The sequence below is a fragment of the Actinia tenebrosa genome, unplaced genomic scaffold, assembly GCF_029948245.1.
Source record: "Actinia tenebrosa isolate PJP-AT-01 unplaced genomic scaffold, QUT_ActTen_1.0 PGA_scaffold9__36_contigs__length_13948895, whole genome shotgun sequence".
NCBI lineage: Eukaryota > Metazoa > Cnidaria > Anthozoa > Actiniaria > Actiniidae > Actinia > Actinia tenebrosa.
Genome location: NW_028292586.1, coordinates 7,896,663 through 7,919,285, shown reverse-complemented (window position 1 = coordinate 7,919,285; position 22,623 = coordinate 7,896,663). Strand labels below are relative to the sequence as shown.

Sequence of the window (22,623 nt, the reverse complement as noted above, 5' to 3'; positions counted from 1 at the left end):
GTAGCCTGCACGCAGTCTCCTTTCCTTTTCTCGCCCTTAGAGGAGGTAAAAGGAGACTCTGCTCTCAGGGTAGGAAAACCGCAAAATAAGATAAAAATAATTTCAATGCATGAGACAGATAAGTTCGTACACCGTTGTTGCCGTGTATTAAACATAAACGATTCTAAACTTTCAACCAAGACCTTCCCAGTACTGACACTAAAAAATGAAAGAACCTTTATTTATACAGGGTAGCCCTTTCAGTTACATAACATAACTGTTATCAATAGGAGCCCTGATAAAATACATACAATAATAGATATAATTTAAGTAAAATACTAAAATATGGTACTAGTACTATGCTATTAAAATATGAAATATAACGCTAACTAATAATACTAAAAAATAATGCCAAGGCCAGGCCTTGGACGTCGACCCCCACATACCCCGAGTCCAACGCAAACGAGCAAAAAAAGTTCAATTGCATTGGGCTCAGCACATGCGAAAATCGACGCCAAAACCCGGCCCAAACATACATGACCTATACGCATGTATATATTGAATTTATAAATATCTATATAAAGAAAAACGGTCGCGCATGCGCGCCTTTCAGCACGAAGAACCTATCTCGTACCCAGAGCCCTTATTTCTTACTGCGCATGCTCGACGAAATAATTGGGCTCTGGAAAACTCCAAACCGGAAGACCCAGATTCTGGGTTTCTCGCACATGCGCATTATGACAGACTAGGTAAATTCAAAATGGCGGACGATGTTCAACAAGCATGTGAATTTGCGCTTGGAAAATTAGGTTTTGAAGATGGTTTTCAGTTAAATTAACTCCAAAAATATCTATTGCCTATGGACATCAATACAATTTCCATTACAAAACCGGCAAAACTTTGAAAAATCCGGCCCTACAGGCTTTTTTGGTGTACTTAATTCGAGACGCCATCTTCTTTATTTTCCCTAGTACTGTAATTTTTACTTCGGGTATCTTCCTTTGTTCTCGGGAACCAATCACAGCACAGGAAATATTGGAGTTTTCCAGAGCCCAATCATTTCGTCGAGCATGCGCAGTAAGAAATAAGGGCTCTGGGTACGAGATTGCACGAAGAGTTTGAGTGAGAAAATAAAAGTTCGTTTTCTCCGAGCATACAAAACATTTTGCGAGTATTCTTTTGTGAGAACAAGATATTGTATTAATAATGACAATATGAAAGACTTAGCCTTAAGTTTCAAGTACCGACATTTAGTTTTTGCATTTTGTGAAATTCATTTATCAGCGACTAATTTGCATACCGATTTAGAGCATGCGCAAACCTTTTTCACACTTGGACACAACAACGACAGGAGTAAAAAACGTCTGCGCATGCTCTAAATCCGTATGCGAATTAGTCAAAACATAGGTAACTTTGGCTTTCAAACATGCCTAAAAAATTGGACTTCACAAAATGCCAAAACTTAGTGTCCATGCTTGAAACTTAAGACTAATTCTTTCATATTGTGTTTGTTAATACAGTATCTTGGTCTGACAAAAGTATACTCTCGAACTTTTTTGTATACTTGGAGGAAACAAACATTTATTTTCCCACTCAAACTCTTCAAAATTCTCAGCAATCTCGTACCCAAAGCCTGCGTTTCTTTCGGCCTGCGGCGAAGAACGAGGGCTTTGGCATAATCCATTTTTGGGGCATGCGCAGTTTTCCGGAAGTGAAACATAATCAATGAAAATCATGCTTTCAAACCTGCTTTCAAACAGAGTTCCGAGTCTACTTCCGATCAAAATAAGAATTAAAAATTGGGAACATATTTTTTTATATTTGGCAAGTCTTTAACGTATTCGCTCTTATACCGGAAGTCCAAGAAATCCCAGTCTCAAAAAATGGATTTTGCCAGAGACCTCGTTTTTCGCCGCAGGCCGAAAGAAACGCAGGCTCTGGGTACGAGATTAAATTCTTCGAAAAAGTGCTGAAGTGCACGCATGCGCAAACGTTTTTCCTTGGTGACCACAACAACGCATTTCTGATGAGCAAGCCAAGAACGTCTGCTAGCCATAGCAAACTAGCGTCACGGTTCGAGGGAAGCGAAGAGTGACCTTTTTCTTTATTTATACCTGTTATTTTAAACAAAATGAGACCTTTTACTGAGAATAATTGGCTTAGTCTTTGAAGAAAAGATCTTTTTTGTTGGATTTCGATTAAATTCTGGCCGATTTTCTGTTGAATTTGGAGTTTGAAGGGAAGACATGTTACTGATGTTAGTTGCACCGGGAACGCGAGAAGGTTAGTTTACTTGTTTACGTTCTTAGTAGATACATTACCGTTGTAGTTTAATTTATTTTAAGCCTAAAACCACGAATATCCTTAGTAAAATTACAAGATTTACAGCGTGTAAAACCATCTGTGAGCACTAGAACAATTGTTCTAGGACGTCGTGAATCTAGATTCTTAACCGAAATGTTAAGGGTGTCTAGCTATTATAAATTTGTCGGTTTTCTTCAGTCTTGCAAGTGTTTATCCAACAGTATCTTTCAACCACGATAAATATGGCATTATGAAGTAAAGGAAAGACTTCGAAATAGATTTCTCTTTCACTTATTTGATACTGAATCGAGCTTTTCGCCTTTTTATTGTGGGCTTTTTTTATAATATAATGTTCCCTGGCGTGTAATGTCTGAGATTTTACATCGCATTAATATTTAGCAATTATTCTCCGAAGGTAGAATATTTACCGATACGCGAATCTTCGAGTCTTTCTACCGAGCCGCGAGTCTTTCATCATAAAATATTCTCTAACCCTGAATATATTCAGCTTGATTTCAGCTTCGCAATCAAATATTCACGGTATCACGGCACCTTCTATTGACGACACTACTCTATTTCATTGTAGTTTAATAATAGCTTTTCCGAGGTCACAATGATAATCGTTGGTTTTTCGAAATAACGCAGAATATATTTTCTATAACGATAACTTTGTACAAGGAACATTATTCTAAAAAGGCTATGATAATATGATAATCTTTTTGCATTATTATAAAGCATCTAATTCAAAATAAAAAAATGAATAAATTTTACAGTCAACTAATATAAGAAAGCGTGACAGACAGTAAGAACGTTTGCGTAGGAAGCTAAAGAAAATATGTCTGGAATGTTAAACATCTTATTCTGACCAATCACATGCGACATTTAATTAATTAGGAATAAATTCATTCTTGCATGCGAATGGTCAGAACACAATACTTCCCACATTCCAGACTATTTTCAGGTGTTCACGGTTTTCTTATAGTTTGACTGTAAATGGATCAATATAAAATCTGCTTTGAGATATCACCGAACATGATTTTTACTGGACTTGACAATGAGCAACAAGGCGGGTATCTTATAAGATCATAAATGGTTCATTATATGCTTCATCTGTTTTCATGGCATACACTCTAACACAGCTACTTAAATGAGGTGTTTCCATAATACATCAAAGAGTTAAAACTTTCGCAACATATGGTTTACCTTGGTAAAAGGTAGCTTTGAGTACCCGGCAATTTTAAACCCACAAAATCTCGTATCTGTACAAAGTCAGGCCATCTAGACCATGTTTTTTGTTTTTGTTTTTTATTTGTTTAGTTTTGTTTTTGTTTTTGTTTTTTTGTTTTTTTGTTTGTTTGTTTGGTTGGTTGGTTTTTTTTCTTTTTTTTTTTTTTTTTTTTTCTTGTTTTGTTTGTTTTGTTTTGTTTTTGTTTTGCTTTGTCTTGTTTTGTTTTGTTTTGTTTTGTTTTTGTTTTGTCGTTTTTGGTTTTGTTTTGGTTTTGTTTTGTTTTTTTGTTTTTTGTTTTGTTTTTGTTTTTGTTTTTGTTTTTTGTTTGTTCTTCTTCATTGTTTAATTTAGGCTTAATTCTTCTTATTTTTATGGCTTCTCTGGTCTTTCTCTTTTTTTCAATGTTTCTCTTTAGCCAGAATGCGGACATTCTCTGTTCAAATTTAGTGATCTGGATTTGCTTTTAAACATTTGTTCTCCAATTAATTAATGCGTGTTCTTTTTGCTCATCAATAACATATCGCCACCGAATAAACGTAGAGTGATGTCTTCCGAAAAGTCTGGTACATAAATCTACTTTTGACTCAGTTATCTGGTATTTTTTATATTGATTCGTTGTGCCAAAATAATTCACCTTTTCGGCGATAGCCGTCACGTCGTAAACCCTTTGTTGGATTGTGTTACGATCAACAAAAAGTTCGGACATCGTTCTCGGATTCCCATACAAATTCACTGAGTTTAAAGAGAAAATTTAGATAGATTTCTTTAGTTAGCTCTCTTAACAGCAATGAGAAAAGCTTCAATCAAGTTAGAAAAATGATTTTTTACTTGTATTTAGAGAACTACACTGTAACTAAACAAACCAAGCAAATAGTTCATTTAAAGTCAGTACATTTGTATGGAAATCCGAGAACGATTTCCGAACTTTTTGGTGAACGTAACACAATCCAACACAATTTACACCACGTGACGGCTATCGCCGAAAAGGTGAATTCAATTAAATGGTGCGGCCTTAAAACAGTAATCGCGATTTCTCTTGACCCGTCTTTTTAACCATGCAGTAATTCCAAAACGTCTCTAACTATTCATTCTTATGCTGTTTTCAGAGAACAAAACACTTATACGAGGACAACAGAATGGCCGACACGTCCATAGTCGAACTACTTCAGATGCTTGCAAAAGTCTGGGTTGATGATATCGAGGTAGAGGGCAGAGCCAAAAGCGGTAACAACCAGATCCATGAGGCAGTTTTGACTGGAAACCCAGAGGCTTGTCGCCAGGAAGCTCAGAGATGTAAAGTGAATGAAGGTAATCTCAGAGGAGACACACCTCTTCATTTGGCCGTAAGATGGATAACACATGTTGGTGTAAACCTTATTGAAGTTTTGCTTGAGGCTGGAGCAGATGTCAATGCAAGAAATAAATGGGGACAGACGCCTTTACATTACGCCGTAACTGTGAAATCTGTAGACAATGTAAAAAGACTGTTAGGGGAACCAAATATTGACATTAATGCATCTGATATCAATGGTTATACTCCTTTACATTGTTGCTTCAGTGTTGACTTTGGTCGTACACCGGGGCCATATTTAGAGAGTATAAGCTACGATTTGGACTTGAACGCTAACTTTATCAAAATAGCAGAAGCACTCATTCGCGCTGGCGCTTCCTTGAACGCCCAGACAAAGTTTGGTCTAGGGATTCTTCATTTTGTAGCAGCAAGAAATGACAATACTCCTCTCATAAAACATCTGATGGAGAAATACCAAGCCATTGAATTGACCCAAAAAACTCTATTAAGAGAAAATTTTCTTCATGTTTACTGTAGATCGGAATTATTTGAAGATATAACAGAAACATTAGAGTTCATAGCAAAACTTTACTCACCGACGATTGTAAAAGAACTGCTAAGCGGTGGCGATGTTTCCGGGCGGCCACCATGGGCTTACATGATCGATACTTCAAATATCGACAATGAAACAGTCAGAATTATGATGTCTTACGGAGTGTCAGTAAGCGAACCCGACAATTTGGGAAATACGGCTATACACAGATTAGCAGGTGTGTCTGCTTCCTGTGTTCTTACAGATGTACTAGAATCGTTAATTACGAGCGAGTCTAGTTTACTCTCACAAAACGTTTATGATGAAACCCCCGCGTTCGTGTTGTTTTTGGACCCCGTTTTTGAAATTTTTCATAAGCATAAAATTAATTTCAACGCACGAGACAGATGGGGTCGTACACCGCTGATGTCGATCATGAAGCATAGACCAATTCCTGAACTTTTGACCAGGATGATTCTGGAAGGAGAGGCAGATGTTAATGCCACTGACGCCTACGGGTCGACGCCACTCCATTTTGCGGCATACCACAATTATCATGAACAACTTGAGATTTTATTAGATCTAGGAGCGAATAAGGATGCAAAAGACATGTTGCAAGACCGACCTTTAGATACAGTCAAACGACACTGTAGTTACCGCTGTTATACCATCCTCAAAAGGGCCGAGGGATTTGAAGAGTTATACGGCAGAGTTAGGTCGTTTGACGAAGTTCTTCTTGGATTGCCTAAAAGCACTAAATCGTCCAGTGTGAAAACATACATGGATATACAAAAAACAATGATGCTTCCTGAAAATCGCCAAAATTTGTGGGATTTTCTTTTAGAAACATACTATGACAGATCTCAAGAAAACGCAAAAGAAGTGGATCGTATAGTAGAAGAGGTGAATGCACTTGTGCAGGAAATCTGTACAACAGTTGCTGGGTATGACCACAGATTCAAGATGTCTGTATTTCCCACAGGTAGTTCTGCTGAGGGCACTAAAGTAGGCAGACCAGACGAATTCGATTTCGTTCTTTGCATAGACCACTTGAACGAAATAACAAAGCCCGTCCTCATCAAAGAGTGTATTGAAGCAGGATTTGCGTGTCTCAAATTTACGAAAGATCCAGTTCCGGAAGAGTTTATGTCCTTTTGCGATAGTGAAGGTTATTTTCTTGCTTTCCCCTATCTACAGCTGTTAAAGAAATATTTGGAAAGGGCTTTAAACGAAAACACGCTTTGGAGAAGTGGCAATTTATACTACAACTATGAGGATAAAATGGTTGTTATTAGGGGTAAACCCGTCTTCAATTTTGATGTGTACTGGATAGGGTCAGTTTACAAACAACTTAAAATCAGCATCGACTTAGTTCCCGCAGTGTACAAGAAAGGATGGTGGCCAGCAAATATAAACGTAGACCAAATTCCCTTGATGACAGACGAAATCAAACATTCTGGATGCATCCTAATTTTACAATCGCGGTCATACGAATTTGACTACGAAAAGGGACAATCAATGGATAACAATATCAGCTTTACATGCAACAGCGATCAAAACAAAGCCTTGAGAAGAATGTTGCGGGTATCTGCTGCACCGGCAGAAATCTCTCTCATGAAATCTCTCCCACCTGTCTTTCGGCGTGCTTATGCCCTGGCAAAAATCATGAAAGGGAAAGAGGTATGCCCTGAGATAGAATTTGAATCCATCAACCAATGGACAAATCTACTGCAACACCAAAGGAAATTTGATGAGAAGAAACCTCTTCCAGTCAATCCTTCACACGTGATCAAAAGCTACATGTTGAAAAATTGCACCTTTTATGCAATGCTCGAAATGAAGAAACGATCAAGTGACATTCATCCATCCGTGATTACAGCAAAAATCTTTCAATTTTTGTTGCATTTTGCTGACAATTGCTACTTGAATCCGTTCTTTCTGCCGTATTCAGATGTATTTGAGTTTGAGAAGGACACAAAAAAGTCATCCTTTGACGAGTTCATAAGTAAAATAAAAAGAGAGCTTAGCATTAAGTTGATTCTAGGAATGCTAGGACAACATTTCCCGGAACATTGCTTGACATCTCAAATTCTCCCGCTGTAAATAGTAAACCTATTATAGAAATGTCATGATTACTCAAAACTCATTTCACAAGATGTTTTAATACTTTGCAAATTATTTGAGACCTATTTCAAATTTAAGACATCTTACAAAATTTTGAATCATTGTGAAAAAAGAATGGACTTCTTCAACAATACGGCGGCCATCTTGGATCGTAGGGCATCAGTTATGGGGCGTCCAGAGGGCAAATAAAGCTTTGTTACAGTAATGACGTCGATTGTTATTTATAGCTTAAAAACAAGTGATGAATTAAGAGGGCACATCGATCACCTTTACCCATGAAAGAAAGACAAAGATTGTTTTGCCCCACGACAAGATGGCCGCCGTATCATCGAAGTAGTCCAAGGTCTATAAATTACAGTGCGACGCGCCTAAACGTGGCCACCCAACTTATTTTTTACCAATGCCGTTGAATCCTTTTCCGCCAAGTGTTTCAATTTAAAAGACTTTTTACGAAAGACTTAAGTGTTCGCCAGCGAAGGGACAAAAAAAGGTATCATCTAGGCATATTTCTAGCCTTTTATTTAAGTTTTTGTTGCAAAGAGTACGAATTCATTTTGAATATTTTCGGTCAAATGCACAAATTCTCGCTGTCTGATTGTCTAACTCGTTAGGCGCGTCGCATTGTAAATCGATCTCATCTTGTTACCATTTATTATTTACATATTATTTTTATCTAAATACTGAAAAAATGCAAGTAGGATTTAATTCTTGGATACTTTACTATTGACTTTGAAAACATTATGGGTACATCTTTCGGCCAGTCAATATTGTTTTGTAGGGTCAAAACACGTTTGTCAACTACACCATTAGCTGATAATTTGACTTAATATTGTAGTTCGGTTTTTGTGGTAGAATAATCTGATTTTGACCAGTAAAACTGAGTTAGATAATTTTATGCATGTAGGAAACCATTGGTTCAAAATGTATCCAATGTCGAAAGACTGATATAAACATTCAGTATATAGTGCAGAACAGGGACAATTCTCCTTCACTTGGCTGCCTCCACGAGTTCTATGGTCAGCAGTGTCCCTTGATGGTATTGATTCTATCTGAGGACTTGGCGTATTTTATGCGTCAGTGAATTCCTTATGACATAGTGAGCGTACTGAACAAACTTAGGCGTCGGGTCAAACGTTGAGCTTCACATGAGACAATGGATAACATGGCGGTCTTCTTTTAAGTCATTAGGTTCGGTTCACATGTGAAGTTCGATTTTTGACCTTAGCCTTATTGGCAATATTATTAGGAACTAATTGATTATTAATTCATTTAAAGACCATTACAGCATCATTCAAATAAAGTTAATTTTCCGTAATAGACAACTAGTTAAGAGATTCTTAACCTGAAGAAATATGATCAAACTTAAGGAGTCCCAAGAAATATATTGGCGTATTTGCATATCACTGACTTTAAAAGCGGTAGAGTAAAACAAAGGAACAATACTAAGCATCACGTTAACAAGTACCTGTTCCATCCGTGACTGGTGCCACATTCTCAAGAGCAAAAGATTTGGTGTGCAATCTTCCTGAACAAGTATTGAAACGTTCATTTTGAAAGCAAGTTTTTGAAATTATTTCCTTATACGTTAGTGAAAAACGATATACGTTAGATGAAGAAGTTTTAGCAGCAACTGGGTTCGGCCATGAATGACGCCGAGAAAAGTAAATCATTCCTTGCAGGCGATGATAAGCTATCAAGTTTTCCAAAAAGTGTCAGAATAATGACTAAAACTAAAAGTAAATTGCTAAGGAAGAAAAAGCTGACAAAAACGGCGGACATTTTGATGGCATTCTTGTTTTGACGCCGTTATAACAATAATGTTAAATAAAGTTTTTTAGCTTTGTCTTTGAAGTAGAGTAAGTTATTTTCCAATGTTCAGTGATCTTTAAAGATTTCATTTCCATTCCCTTGCACTCTCCACCAACACTTACAATTCAAAGTGAAAACAAAAGATGTGAAACCCCTAATAATCAATATGAAATAGTCAAGTAGACTCGAAGAAAAGAATATAATCGTGTTTATCTACTGTATCACACATGTTAGTGATCTAGTGTTCTCACACTATTTATTTCCTAATACTTCATTTCCTTGTTTCCGTGTTCTTGTTTCCGTTACTTGTTTTATATTTGAGTGATTTTTCTCTCAGACACTCCTATGCCGGCCTTAACCCCTCTGCAGCCCCCAGCACAAAACAAATGCCCAACACTGGAACAATGGTCTAGTTCTAATCTAGAATGAAATATTCAGAAAATAGCGAGCTTTCAGTTATGCAGAAATGCATTTTCTGTCTGCAAAACCGAAAAAAAGTTTCACTGTTATTGTTCGTTCACTTAGGTACGGCTCAAGTGAAGGTCGACGACGTTTGACCTTAGCCTAATCGTACTTCTCCGACCTTGTTATAACTTTATCCCTATATACCGCAAACCTTAGAAAGTTTCATATGCAGTATCCAATTTAATTTAGTTACTATTGGTACAAAGCTTAAGAAGAAAAGGCTGACAATAACGGCGGACATTTTGAGGGCATTCTTGTTTTGACGCTCCCTCACAGAGGAAATGTTCCCTGCAAGTCCTGGTACTGCAGTTCGTCGGAGCTTGAGAACGATACGTAAGTAGAGGAAAAAGATGATAGGTAATGGAATTCCAACATTTAGCGCAAATACTTAATTAAAGTCAGCTATTCCTATCACGTTGACTTGTCCCTGTTCCGCGACTGGTGCCACACTCTGAAGAGCAAAAGAATTGGTGCGAAATCTTCCTGAAAAAGGAATGACACAGGTACATTTTAAAAACAAGTTTTTAAAATTCTGTCGATAAACTTCAGTGAAAACCAAATAGATAAAGAAGTTGTAGCAGCAACTCGATACGGCTATGAATGCCACTGCGAAAAGTATGTTGGTCCTTGCAACCGGTGATAAGCTATCAAGTTTTCCAAAATGTGAAAGGAAAGTAACCACCGTAAGAGGTAAAAAACTAAGTAAGAAAAGACTGACAATAACGGCGGACATTTTGAGGGCATTCTTGTTTTGACGCTCCCTCACAGATGAAGTGTTCCCTGCTTGTCCTGGTACTGTAGTTCGTCGGAGTTTGAGAACGATGCGTAAGTAGAGGAAAGAGATGATAGGTAATGGGATTCCAACATTCAGCGCAAATATCACAAAATAATAAATCCTCAAGTGTAGGGATGATGTAACACCAATCCGCGCTAAATGCATGATGCATTTTGTCGAATCTCCTGTCTTCACAAGCGTCACAGTGAAGAAATACGTGGAAAACATGGACAGAGAAAACATCCAGATCCCTACAATGATGTACTTGAGTTTGTCCTTGCTCAAACCTCCTCTGAGTGGATGAACTACAGCGTAGAAGCGATCGAGAGCGATAAACACACAGCTGTAAATCGAAACACCCAAAGAAACGTATTGCAGGTAAGGTGCGAGCTTACAAAGAGCAAGTCCAAAGTCACCGTCAATCAGCCATATTTCTGGATGAAAGATAATATAGGAGATATCTCTTGGCATCGAGAATAATGGAACGAGAAGGTCACTGACCGCCATGTTGGCAATCAGAATATTGGTCGTACTTCTTAGTCGAATGTCTCTGCTTGTTGCCCATACAATAAGCAGGTTACCAGTGAATGACACTACAAATAGTATGCAGTACACCATTACCTTAATGATCTTGTTAGGAAGAGTTTCTTGCGTAAATTCTGAAAAAGTCGCATTAGCAAGGAGAACCGTTGTATTCAAAGACATGGTGTGAGGAATCGAGAGATGTCCAGTAACGCTGCTCACAGGTGACGTTGTCTTTTCTTTTCGTGGTAATCTTGGATATTAGTAAAAGCTACCGGTGAGAGAGAGTCGATTATGGATAACCTAATTTGTTCTTAACTTTGCCTTCGTACTGATCTAATGGCATCCCCAGACTAACAAACGGACAGCAACGTCCGGTACACCTGGGTTTTTTATAAGCATATATATTTATATGAGTGAAGTATGAATACCCGACGAATAATGATTATATAGGTAATTACCAGTAGAAATGGTTAAAGTGCCCAAACATGTCCCCTGAGGCACTCCATGCACCAATGGGGAAAATTAGAAAAAGAAACAGAACAAGAACAAGAAAAACATTAGAAGACAAAACAGAATATTTATCTACAATTATTGTCAAAAATGTTGAGAAATTGTTAGCTTTTAATGATATTTTATGTCAAACATGAAAAATTTCTCTTAAAACGACCCCCTCCCCCCCTCTCCCTCCCTAAACAATTTTGCCAGCTTCCAGGGAGACAGGGCTGCTTTACCTACTGGGACCAACATGGGGGAGAGGGGTTAAGCACAACAAACATTTTTAATAAGAGAAATTCTACTATTTCAGAATTGGATGAAAAATTCCCAACTATTTTTGTCCAAGATTGTCTTAGATCTGTCTATGGTAGTAATCATCAATTCTTGCCATGAATCGCGAAATACATGTTTTACGCATCCCTTCCGTATGATAATAAGACAAAATTGCAATAGAAAACCTTCACAATGCAATAGAAGGAGTTAAATTCTGCTTTCCGCTTGCTGTATATTTCATGTAGATTCAGCTGAAGCGACAAAGGATATCATTTTTCTTTTAAATATAGCGGCTAATCGATAACCATAGACTTTAGGCCTAGGGGAAACGTCGAACTTTCCATGCACAGAACTCATTAAAACTAATGGATATCAGGTGATAATGAGGCGGCATTCTTCGATCTAATTAAGTTCGGTGCATGGAAAGTTCGACGTTTGCCCTAGGCCTTAGACTGTTTAATTGAATGTGAAAATTTTCAAGGAATACGAATCCAAAGAATAATCAGAACCGTCAGAACCATCGGAAGCATCCAATAAAGAAAGCAATGAATTTACCGAGGACCCAATGAGCTCTATACTGATCAAATAACATGCAGCCAACCTAACTTGCAGATGTTTCCATCAAGGCAAGAACGTAAATATTACTGTAATTTTTAAATATATTTTTTCTACAACAGTTAAACTACAGTTACTCAATATATTTTTGTCGGTTGGGATAAAATACCTTACAAAGAATGAGGTTCAAATTAATGCAATTTTGTTGTAAACCATTGTTTTTTTAAAGCTTTTAGGTTTTCCTTAAATGTTATACTTACTTTATGTGTTTCTGCTTGAAAACAAGCGAGAAAATGTACTTCTTTGGTCATTAGAGCGACTTAGAGCGAAGTGAAACTGTAATGAGACCGGAAGTATAAGTATGAATGCTAATCTCTGTAAAATGTTTGGAAATGCGTGATATGTACAATTTTCTATTTGTTAGTATGTTGTTTTTTTTATCAGTAATTTTAACAACAATTCGTATTTCTCTTTTGTATAATGATTTAAATTCACATTGAGTTGTCTTTCCATCCGTTGGGTATATTTTCTGGGTCTGACAGGCTCTTCGTTTTTTCTTTACTTTTAGAGCTTTTGATACTGTAAGTAATTTAAGTATATACCGATTCTAGAGAAATATTGACCTCCTTTGCAATATCTATTAATTTGTTGGCTTTTTGTGAAAAAAGTAGATGGCGACTGCTTTCCATCCTAAACTAATAGCTTTGCTAAATGCCATTTTTCTGACTTCTATCGATGTCAAATTCGTGGGACGTCATATTGTCTTCTGCATTTATGACTTCATTACAATTAAATAATTAAGAAATGACAGTTTCTAGAATTTTTAGTCTATTACTTATGCTTGATGCATAAATTCCTTTGAAATTATTTCCCATTTCTGTTAATTACAAAAAACATCTTTCAGACAATCATGATCAAAAATGCTGAGAAATTTTCAGCTTTAATGATATTTTTATGTAAACCCCCTCCCCTCTCAATGCCTTTATCGCAATCACGATAGCATAGTCTCTACCGCGTTACTAGAGAAAAACGTTTACGCATGCGTGCCTTTCAAATTGTTTTCATAGAATCACAAGTAGCCCAAGCTTATAAGGAAATGTATGGGGATTCATCAAAAATGTCAATGAAATCATTGAAACGTGAAACAAAGCCTCGAATTTTTTCCCAATCATTGAGAAATAGCACTTCTTTCGCTCTGTGTGGTTATTTTATTTTCTCTATCCTGCAATCAAACTGGTTCACGATATCGAAGTAAATCCTGGACCTGGCCAGCGAACAAGAAACAAGAGCAACAACGTCAAAATCGCTCACCTCAACGTGAGATCACTCAAGCATAGAGAGCATTTCATACAAGTTAAGGATACCGTTATTTCCAACGATTTTGACGTGTTTACTATCTCTGAAACATGGCTGGACAACTCCGTTTCTAATTTAGAAGTCGAAATTCCCGGCTACGACGTTTTTAGAGTAGACCGTCAAAATAAAAGAGGCGGCGGTGTGTGTTCTTATGTGAAGCAGAGCTTCAAAACTAAAGTGCTTAATGAAATCTCTGGCATATCAAATGGCGAGCTACACCAACTTTGGATGGAAATTAAGGTACGCAGTTTTAAGTCCTTCGTGGTCTGCACAACCTATCGACCTCCTGGATCTCCAATTGCTTGCCTTGACAACGACTTAGGACCAAGCCTAATCTCTGCATTGCTACTAAATAAACCAATTTACATACTTGGAGACATAAATTGCAACCTATTACAGTCCGACCTGCCTGATTCCCAAGCACTTATAAGCTTCTGTTCTACCTACAACTTGAATCAGATAGTCACTCAACCTACTCGTATTACTCACTCCACCGAATCCTTAATCGATGTAATTCTTGTGTCAAATGCAAAACATGTTCTCGACACCAAAGTGCTATCTTCATCGATAAGCGACCATGACCTTGTTTACGCTGAGCTGGGCTTGAAAAAGCCGCGCACTCAAACCACCTTTGTCACTACGAGGACCTTTAAAGAGTATTCCCCGGATAAATTCATGAATGACATTGCACTCGCACCCTGGTCAGTCCTAGATGTTTTCGACGATCCTGATGACAAATTGTACGCTTTTAACTCAATGTTTAATAACATCCTAGAGGAACACGCGCCAGTGAAAACAATTCGCATGCGAGGACGACCAAATCCCTACATTACTGATGAGATTCGCAATTTGATGGCAACAAGAGATAATTGGAAGCGTAATTTCAGGCAAACTAAAGACCCATTTGCCTGGTCTGCGTATAAGAATTTTAGCCGCGAGGTCAAAAGAGAAATACGCATGGCGGAGAAAGAGTTTGTGGCACAACAAATTAAAGAAAACAAGAACAACACTAACAGCATGTGGAAAGCAATTCGTGGTTGCATCCCCAAAAAGTCTGCCTCTCAGAAAACATATTCAAAGGACAACGAAATCGTAGCCAACGAATTTAATATTTTCTTTGCAAATGTCGGCACAAATACAATTGAGAAAGTTAACGCCTTGGCAGAGCAATTCAAGTGTGAATCCAACAACAGCACGTTCGTCCCTCGAGGGTATCCCGAGTCCGAACAATTCTTCTTTGATAATCGCGTGAGTCGTAATCAAGTGCAAAAAATCATTAACTCAATGGCTTCAAACAAAGCTCCTGGAATAGATAAGATTCCTCTCCACGTTATAAAAGACTGCCTCCCTGTCATCTTACCATCGATTACTTCGATCGTGAACGCCACTTTTAGCTCTGCACAATTTCCCATCGCTTGGAAAATAGCCGAGGTCGTACCTATTCCAAAGGATGGCGATCACGAAATCCCAGACAACAACAGGCCTATTTCACTATTACCAGTGTTATCCAAGGTTTGTGAGAGAGTCGCTCATGATCAGTTAACTTCATATTTATCAACCAATCAACGCTTAACATCCAAGCAAAGCGGAAATAAAAAGTGGAATTCAACCGAGACATCTGTCATCCAAACAACCGATACTATTCTCGAGGCCATCGATAAGAAACAGCTTACTGCTACTGTGCTGCTCGACATGAGTAAGGCCTTCGATAGCATTGATCATAAAATCCTCATGACAAAACTGCAGGACGTTGGACTGTCACCTCTAGCCATTCAGTGGTTTCGCAGCTATCTTACTTCACGCTATCAAGTCGTCAGAATCCAAACTGCAGTCTCAGACCGTTTGCCTATGACCTGTGGTGTACCACAGGGAAGTATCTTGGGACCATTGCTTTTTAGCATATATATAAACGATCTCCCAAGCGTTCCTGAACATTGTACTACTCAATGTTACGTTGACGACACCAAATTGTTGCTTACTTTCAATCTCCAGGACCAGCAATATATTGTTTCAAGACTTAATCAAGACCTTTTCAGAATAACTAATTGGACACTCGACAATTACCTACTTCTAAATCCCGACAAAACTAAACTTATCATCTTTGGGAGCAAAGTGATGACTGCTAAAGTGGAAGATTTTCGTCTAACGCTACTGGGAAAAGAACTTACACCTGTCAAGTCAGTAAAGGATTTAGGAGTTCTCCTTGATTCCAACTTGACGTATAAAGATCATGTACAATCGACAGTGTCTAGTTGCATGTCGCGTTTGGGACAGATTAACCGAGTAAAACATGCCTTTGATCAAAACACTCTAAAAACCATGATAAATGCCTTAGTTTTCAGCAAGCTCTACTATTGCTCTAATGTGTGGAGCAATACCACTGAGAGTAACCTGAACAAAGTCCAAGCTGTGCAGAACTTCGCATGCCGTATCATTAGCAACAAAAGAAAGTACGATCACGTCACGCCTATTCTTAAAGAGCTACGATGGTTACCCGTCAGACAGCAATTACACTACCGTAATGCAATTATGGCATTCAAATGCATGACTGGGTGTGCCCCTGATTCCTTATGCTCGCGATTTATTCCAAGATCAAGCATCACGCAACGTACGACAAGAAACTCGCAAAAGCTGCAGATACCTTTTTGCAGAACGACTACTGGACAAAGATCATTTTACTATAGAACAGTCAAATTGTGGAATTCACTAGACTCTGCCCTTAAGTTAAGCCCAACCGTGAAAGACTTTAAACGGACATTAAAACAACATCTTATTTCAGATTTTTTTAAACCTTAATGTAATTTAAATGTACAATTTATTTATCTATTTATTTATTTACTTTATTCTTTGATCTTTTCTTTTTGCTTCTTATATAATTATATATAGTATTATTTTAATTGTAATTAATTAGGCCCTTTATTCTGAAAAGCCTTATAGAGGACGAATAAAGTATGTATGTATGTATGTATGTATTTTTTGAATTTAGCCCGTTTTAAGGTATTTTTTTCCCACCATTAAGCCAGAAATAACTACAAATAACTACAAATATGATGCAGTAAACCATTACTTTAATGATCTTGTTAGGAAGAGTTTCAAGTATAAATTCTAAAAAAGTCGCATTAGCAAGGAGAATCGTTGTATTCAATGACATGGTTTGGGGAGTTGAGTGATGTCCAGTAACGCTGCTCACAGGTAACGTTTTCTTTTCTTTTCGTGGTGATTTTGGATACATGTACTAGTAAAAGTTACCGATGAGAGAGAGTCGATTATGGATCACCTAATTTGTTCTTATCCTTGCCTTCGTACTGATCTCAGGGCCTTAACCAGAACTTTTACAGGGAGGGTGCATCGAATAAAATCGGACCATCGTTTCTCTTAAGAAAGCAGAACCAAAAAAAAAAGAAAAAAGGTAACCAAAATGAAGTAGAACCAAAAAAAAAAAAAGATAAAACAAAATAAAACACAAATAAAAAAGGTCACCAAAAGAAAGCAGAACCAAAAAAAAAAGGAGATGGATGAGCGGACCCTACTAAGCTTTTATGGGGTGGGGGGGGGGGGGTGGGGTGCACATGCACCCTGTGCTCATCCCCTAGTTACTGCCCTGGATCTAAGAAGTAAGAAGTCGGAAGTAAGAAGTCGGCATCCCCAGACTAACAAATGTTCAGTACACCTGCTTTTTTATAAGCATATATATTTATATGAATAAACTATGAATACCCAACGAATAATGATCATATAGGTAATTACCGGTAAAGATGGTTCAAGTGCCCAAACATGTCCCCTGAGGCACTCCAATGGGAAAAACGTAGAAAAAGAAACAGAAAAGGAACAAGAAAAACATTAGAAGACAAAACAGAATATTTTATCTACAATTATTGTCAAAAATGTTGAGAAATATCTATCTTTAATGATATTTTCATGGCAGACAGACTCTTTTATTCGGTATGGAGTATTAGAATATACACAGACATTTTACCCCAATAAACGTACGTATGAAGGCTATAATTGTTGATTTATAGTAATTTCTATTGTGTTATAATAGATTGACCTATTCAACCTATTTAGTATTGTTAGAATGCAAACAATTAATCCGTGAAACACTAATTACTAAATAGTGCAAAATAGTGCGGACTAAACAATAGAAAACAATGGATTTGCATGAAATTGTGCTATTTAGTATTACTAAAGTTTCACGGTTATATTGTTTGCACTCTACTATTTAGTGCCTAGTTTGGGTAAGAAGACCACATGCTATATTAATTCTGTATTGTATGCGATCTTTTTATAAAGCAGTTGTGGACATTTTGGGCGGACTCATAAATAGCAGAAACAACTCGTTCTCATTTAACAAAAGAGAATCATTATTTATGTTTTTTTATGTCCTTGAAGAGTTCTTCCCTTAGATTTGAATATAATGTACAGTGAAGAAGGAAGTGCTTCTCATCTTCTACACTATCTTGGCAATGGAAGCACCTCCTATCTTCTGTTGTTTTCTTTTTCTTTTTCTTTTTTTTTTTTTTTTGCATTCCCTTGAATGTCTTCCCTTTTCGATTTCAAGGTCGTGAATGCTAATTCTCAATTTAGTTAATGCTCTTCTGTGTTCAAAATTCTTAACTTCGATTAAATAACTTTCAAACGAGTAATCTGTTTTTACCAGACGATATGTCCTTAGTTTATTTTTTTGGCCTGAGGGGCCTCTTCTAGTTTTCTTATCGTTGAAGAGTTTCCCTCGCCAGACTTGAATTTCTATATCCGTTAATCTAGTTTTAATTATTTTGAATGGATTCTGACTTGAACGATGATTGTAGTTTATTTCAAGCCAGACATTCCCTAAGCCGCTTCGGTCTAACAGAGATCTTACTAGACCAGTCATTGTTGTTTATTACTAATGACTCTCTATATACACCTATTTTAATAACGGTTGACATCGCCAAAGGCGACAATGGAGGCAATAGGCGATAGGCGAAAAGCAATAGGATATAGGTCATTTCAAGATCCAAGAATAGCTGGAATGACTTGTGTTTCTGCTTCCTATTCTGGTCAAGAACATGAATCTTAGTATTGAGACTGATTCAATAGTCTTTGTATTGAACGAAACCATTTCCATGTCGGAATGGCTATCGCCTATCGTCTTTGGCGATGACAAGTTTAGCCAATTAAACTTAACTGATCTTAATTTTGCATCTAAATTGATGGGAAGTTGGCCTAATTCGGCTAGACAAGCCGAATTGGTAGCCTTTCTTCCAACCCCAGGTAACATTTTGCAAAATTCTATATGAACTAACTCAATTGGATTGCCAGTTTTCATATTGTCTATGCCCCAGACTTCACTACCGTAAATAAGGATCGGCTTTACTAAAGAAACAAATAACATGTTTTAGTGTTAATGTAGGATCGTGGTTAAAAAACATCCAATATCTTTTTTCAGTCTAAGGAAAGCTTTACAGGCTGATTTTTTAAGTTCTTGTTGTGCAGTCGAGAAATTCCCGAAATCACTTAAGGTTAGACCTAGATACTAGTACAGCCGAACGTTTTCAAGGATATCATCCCTATAGCGAAAGGTAATATATATATTTAGGCACTGCCTAAAAGCGGAGCTCCCGATACGAAATTAGGGAGCCAGGGAGTCCAAAATTGAATGAATCTGAAAGGTAAAAATAAGATATGGAAAAAATCTTCAATTGTTTTTAGCGGAGCTCTTCGATTTTTCATGGCGAGTGGAGCACCATACTTAAGAAAAAATGGTAAACCATCGAGTTGATTTTTCATGGCTTGGCTGACGTCACTTCCGTCCGTACGTTTTTACGTACCTGCGTCCATCCGTCCATCCGTGTACACAACACAGGAATCCCACTTGATGTCAAAGCAAAACTACTCTCATATGCGACTCTCAAATGCACAGAAAAAAATTGCTTTATAGGACAAGTTATAGACCAAAAACAATTAAAAAAACTTTCATGTGGTCAAAGATGTATCAAGAAATGTTTTCCAAGAATTCAGGTGTGTGTTTTTTAGCAAACAATCGTATATTATTATTTTTTGACAAGCATTTTTCTCGACGAATCGACAAATCAAAGACTTTCTCTCAAAACTTTTTATATTTCTATAGATAAGCTAAATTTATTTTAATGCTGGAGGAAAAATAGCACGACGGAGAGCATATTACGACAACAAATTTTCTTCCTTTATTTAGCTTTGTAAATCTTTAACAATTCGGTTGTTTTTAACAAACTATTCAATGTTTTTTGTTCAAGTAAAATGCAGCTTTGTTCGCCTCCTGTCGCGGGGTCCCATCAGCAAAACAAAGAAGACTTTCATTCAATAATTTTATATCTTTCCACGGATAATTTATTTAATTATTGAATGAAATATAAATTTACTCCAAATATTCAACTTTGATTTAGCAGTTCGAGCAAGTATGATTATAAAAATGAGCTTAAATTTGTGTTGTTGAGAGATGTTATTGCATAGACCTAGACTTTGACTTTAAAAAGCTAAAAAAATATTCAAAAACATTTACAAACGCCAATTTACTGACAAGAAATTCATCATTTTGTATTTTTCATTGCCTTTTGCATTATTTTCTATTTTGTCTCAGTTGTTCTTGTCAAGTTTAACTGAATGTAAACGTCGTCTCGTTCTGTAAAACACGTAAGTAAGCAAGCTTATTTTCTGCTTACCTTAACCAGTTTTCAAGTCTGTTTTTTGGTCTTGATCTCCAGATTTTCGATTTCAGTGAAAGACATCCGAGGTAAATTTCACTAAACTTGATATTGTATTGGATTATCTGTAGTTATCTTTCGTTTTTTTTAAGTAAAAGATATTCTAAACTGTCGGCCTTGGAAAACTTTGTCGAAGAATCTTCCAAGAACAAAACTAGCCCCTGGGGGTGGGGGTGAGTTGTGTACAATGATTTCTAAGTGGGAGAGTATACTCGCGCAAAGAAAACAATGTAGTGCATTTCGATTCGATTCCACTGCATGGTTTTTATTATGGGAGAAATTATCTTCATGTCGAATAAAAAAGAATTGAAGATTTTTTCCCCAATCTTATTTTTACCTTTCAGTTTCATTCAAATTGTTCTCCCTGTGACTTCCGTATCGGGAGCTCCGCTTTTAGGCAGTGCCTGAATATATATATTTTTCGAGATGAAGATCCAATAATAAAAACCATGCACTACATTGTTTTCGTTGTGCGATTATACTCTCCCACTCAGGAATTTTGTGCACAACTCACTCCCTCCCGAAGGGGCTAGTTTTGTTCTTTGAAGATTCAAGTTTTCCATGACCGACATTTTTAGGCTTTGAATCTTTTTTACTTAAAAAAAAAAACGAAATATAACTACAGATAATCCAATACAATATCAGGTTTAATGAAATTTACCTTGGATGTCTTTCATTTAAACCGAAATTTTTGAGAGGACCAAATCAAGACTATAAAACAGACTAGAAAACTGGTTAAGGTGAGCAAAAAAAAAAGCTTACTTACTTTTTTTACATAACGATGTTTGGTTTTCCATAGGAATTTGATGTTTTTATATTAAATGTATTTTTACCGCAATGAAAATAAAAAACAAATGCTTTGGTAGCATCAGAGAGAAAATTGAGATCATCAACTAACTAAACTCGAGAAATGAAGGCCCTGAACGTTAAAACCAAATGTGTGATCAGTTAAAAAGGCTTTCTTAATATCCTAATACTTCATTAAAATAATTTTATTACTTTTATATAAGCCTTAGTTAACTACTATTACTAAACTTACTAGATTTTGAGGTTTGATTTTATCAGTTTTCATCTGTTTTCATGTGTGAAAAAGATACGAAATCACGAACGACAAAAGTTCAAAGTTCAACAAAGTTCATTATATTCAGTTATTAAACTTGACAAGAACAACTGAGACAAAATAGAAAATAATGCAAAATACAAAATGACTAATTTCTTTGTCAGTAATTGGCATTTGTAAATGTTTTTGAATAATTTTTAGCTTCTTAAAGTGAAAGACACGGTCTTTATTATTTCATATAATCATACTACCTCGAACACCTTCATAAACAGTTGAATATCTAGTGAAATTTTAAATTTCATTCAATATATAAATAAATTATCTGTAGAAAGATATAAAATTATTGAATGAAATTCTTCAGCTTTGTTTAGCTGATGGGACCCGCGACAGGAGTAGATATAAACTAAGAGTTCTACGCCATGAGGAGCGAGGAGCCGGCGGAGCCAGGCTACCACCCATCCCCCACGAGATTCGGAGCCGGCGGAGCCAGGCCCCAGACTCCCCCCCCCGTTTCTTCAAAACGGCTCCAAGTTTTTTCTTCAAACTTCCTACATCAATAGACCAGAGCTTTATCTCGATGGTAGTGAAATTCCTACAGCTCGTCCTATCCATATTTTGTAGAAAATTTTTTTTAAAGTGAGGTGTACCTAAAGATAACCAATTACTTATTTCGATTAAATTATCAATAATCAGTGATTCAAGGGCTTGTACGCTTTCGTGGGAACAAAAAATATTAGAATCGTCTGCAAATAAATGAAATTCCAACATCTCAATAGACATGCAGAATAGGAAGAAGATATGAAAACTATATGTTTATAAATTGATAGAAGAGATGTTTGAGACTTGATTGGGGTATAAAATAACGGTTTTAGCTGTTTATTGAAAGCGGTCAGATGATATTTAGAATTGAGTGGTATTCACAAATAGATCTGACCCTTGGATGAAAAATTCCGGATGAAAATAGAAACCAATGAGAAAATAGCGACCAGAGACAACAAACACTTGTCGATTTCAGTCACGGTATATCTTCAGAAAAAATCTGTTAACATTTGGTCAGCTACGATTTCAAGCTCACGTCCCCTCATGTAAGCTCATACAAATTATGTCTCAAAAACACGGTTTTTGGATCT

At 36.8% G+C, this 22,623-nt stretch overlaps 2 protein-coding genes across 2 annotated transcripts; one reads left to right on the top strand and one right to left on the bottom strand.

Annotated features, from left to right (window-relative positions):
• The first annotated feature begins 2,009 nt into the window (after positions 1–2,009).
• Positions 2,010–9,301, top strand: LOC116287147 (uncharacterized). The gene is made up of 2 exons (XM_031693787.2): positions 2,010–2,262; positions 4,618–9,301. Exon 2 carries the CDS (start codon positions 4,648–4,650, stop codon positions 7,435–7,437), a length of 2,790 nt encoding a protein of 929 aa, XP_031549647.2. The 5' UTR covers positions 2,010–2,262; positions 4,618–4,647; the 3' UTR covers positions 7,438–9,301.
• Positions 9,302–10,120: 819 nt separating this feature from the next.
• Positions 10,121–11,212, bottom strand: LOC116287146 (substance-K receptor-like). The gene has a single exon (XM_031693786.2). The coding sequence runs from the start codon at positions 11,210–11,212 to the stop codon at positions 10,121–10,123; it is 1,092 nt and encodes a 363-aa protein (XP_031549646.2).
• Positions 11,213–22,623: the final 11,411 nt, after the last annotated feature.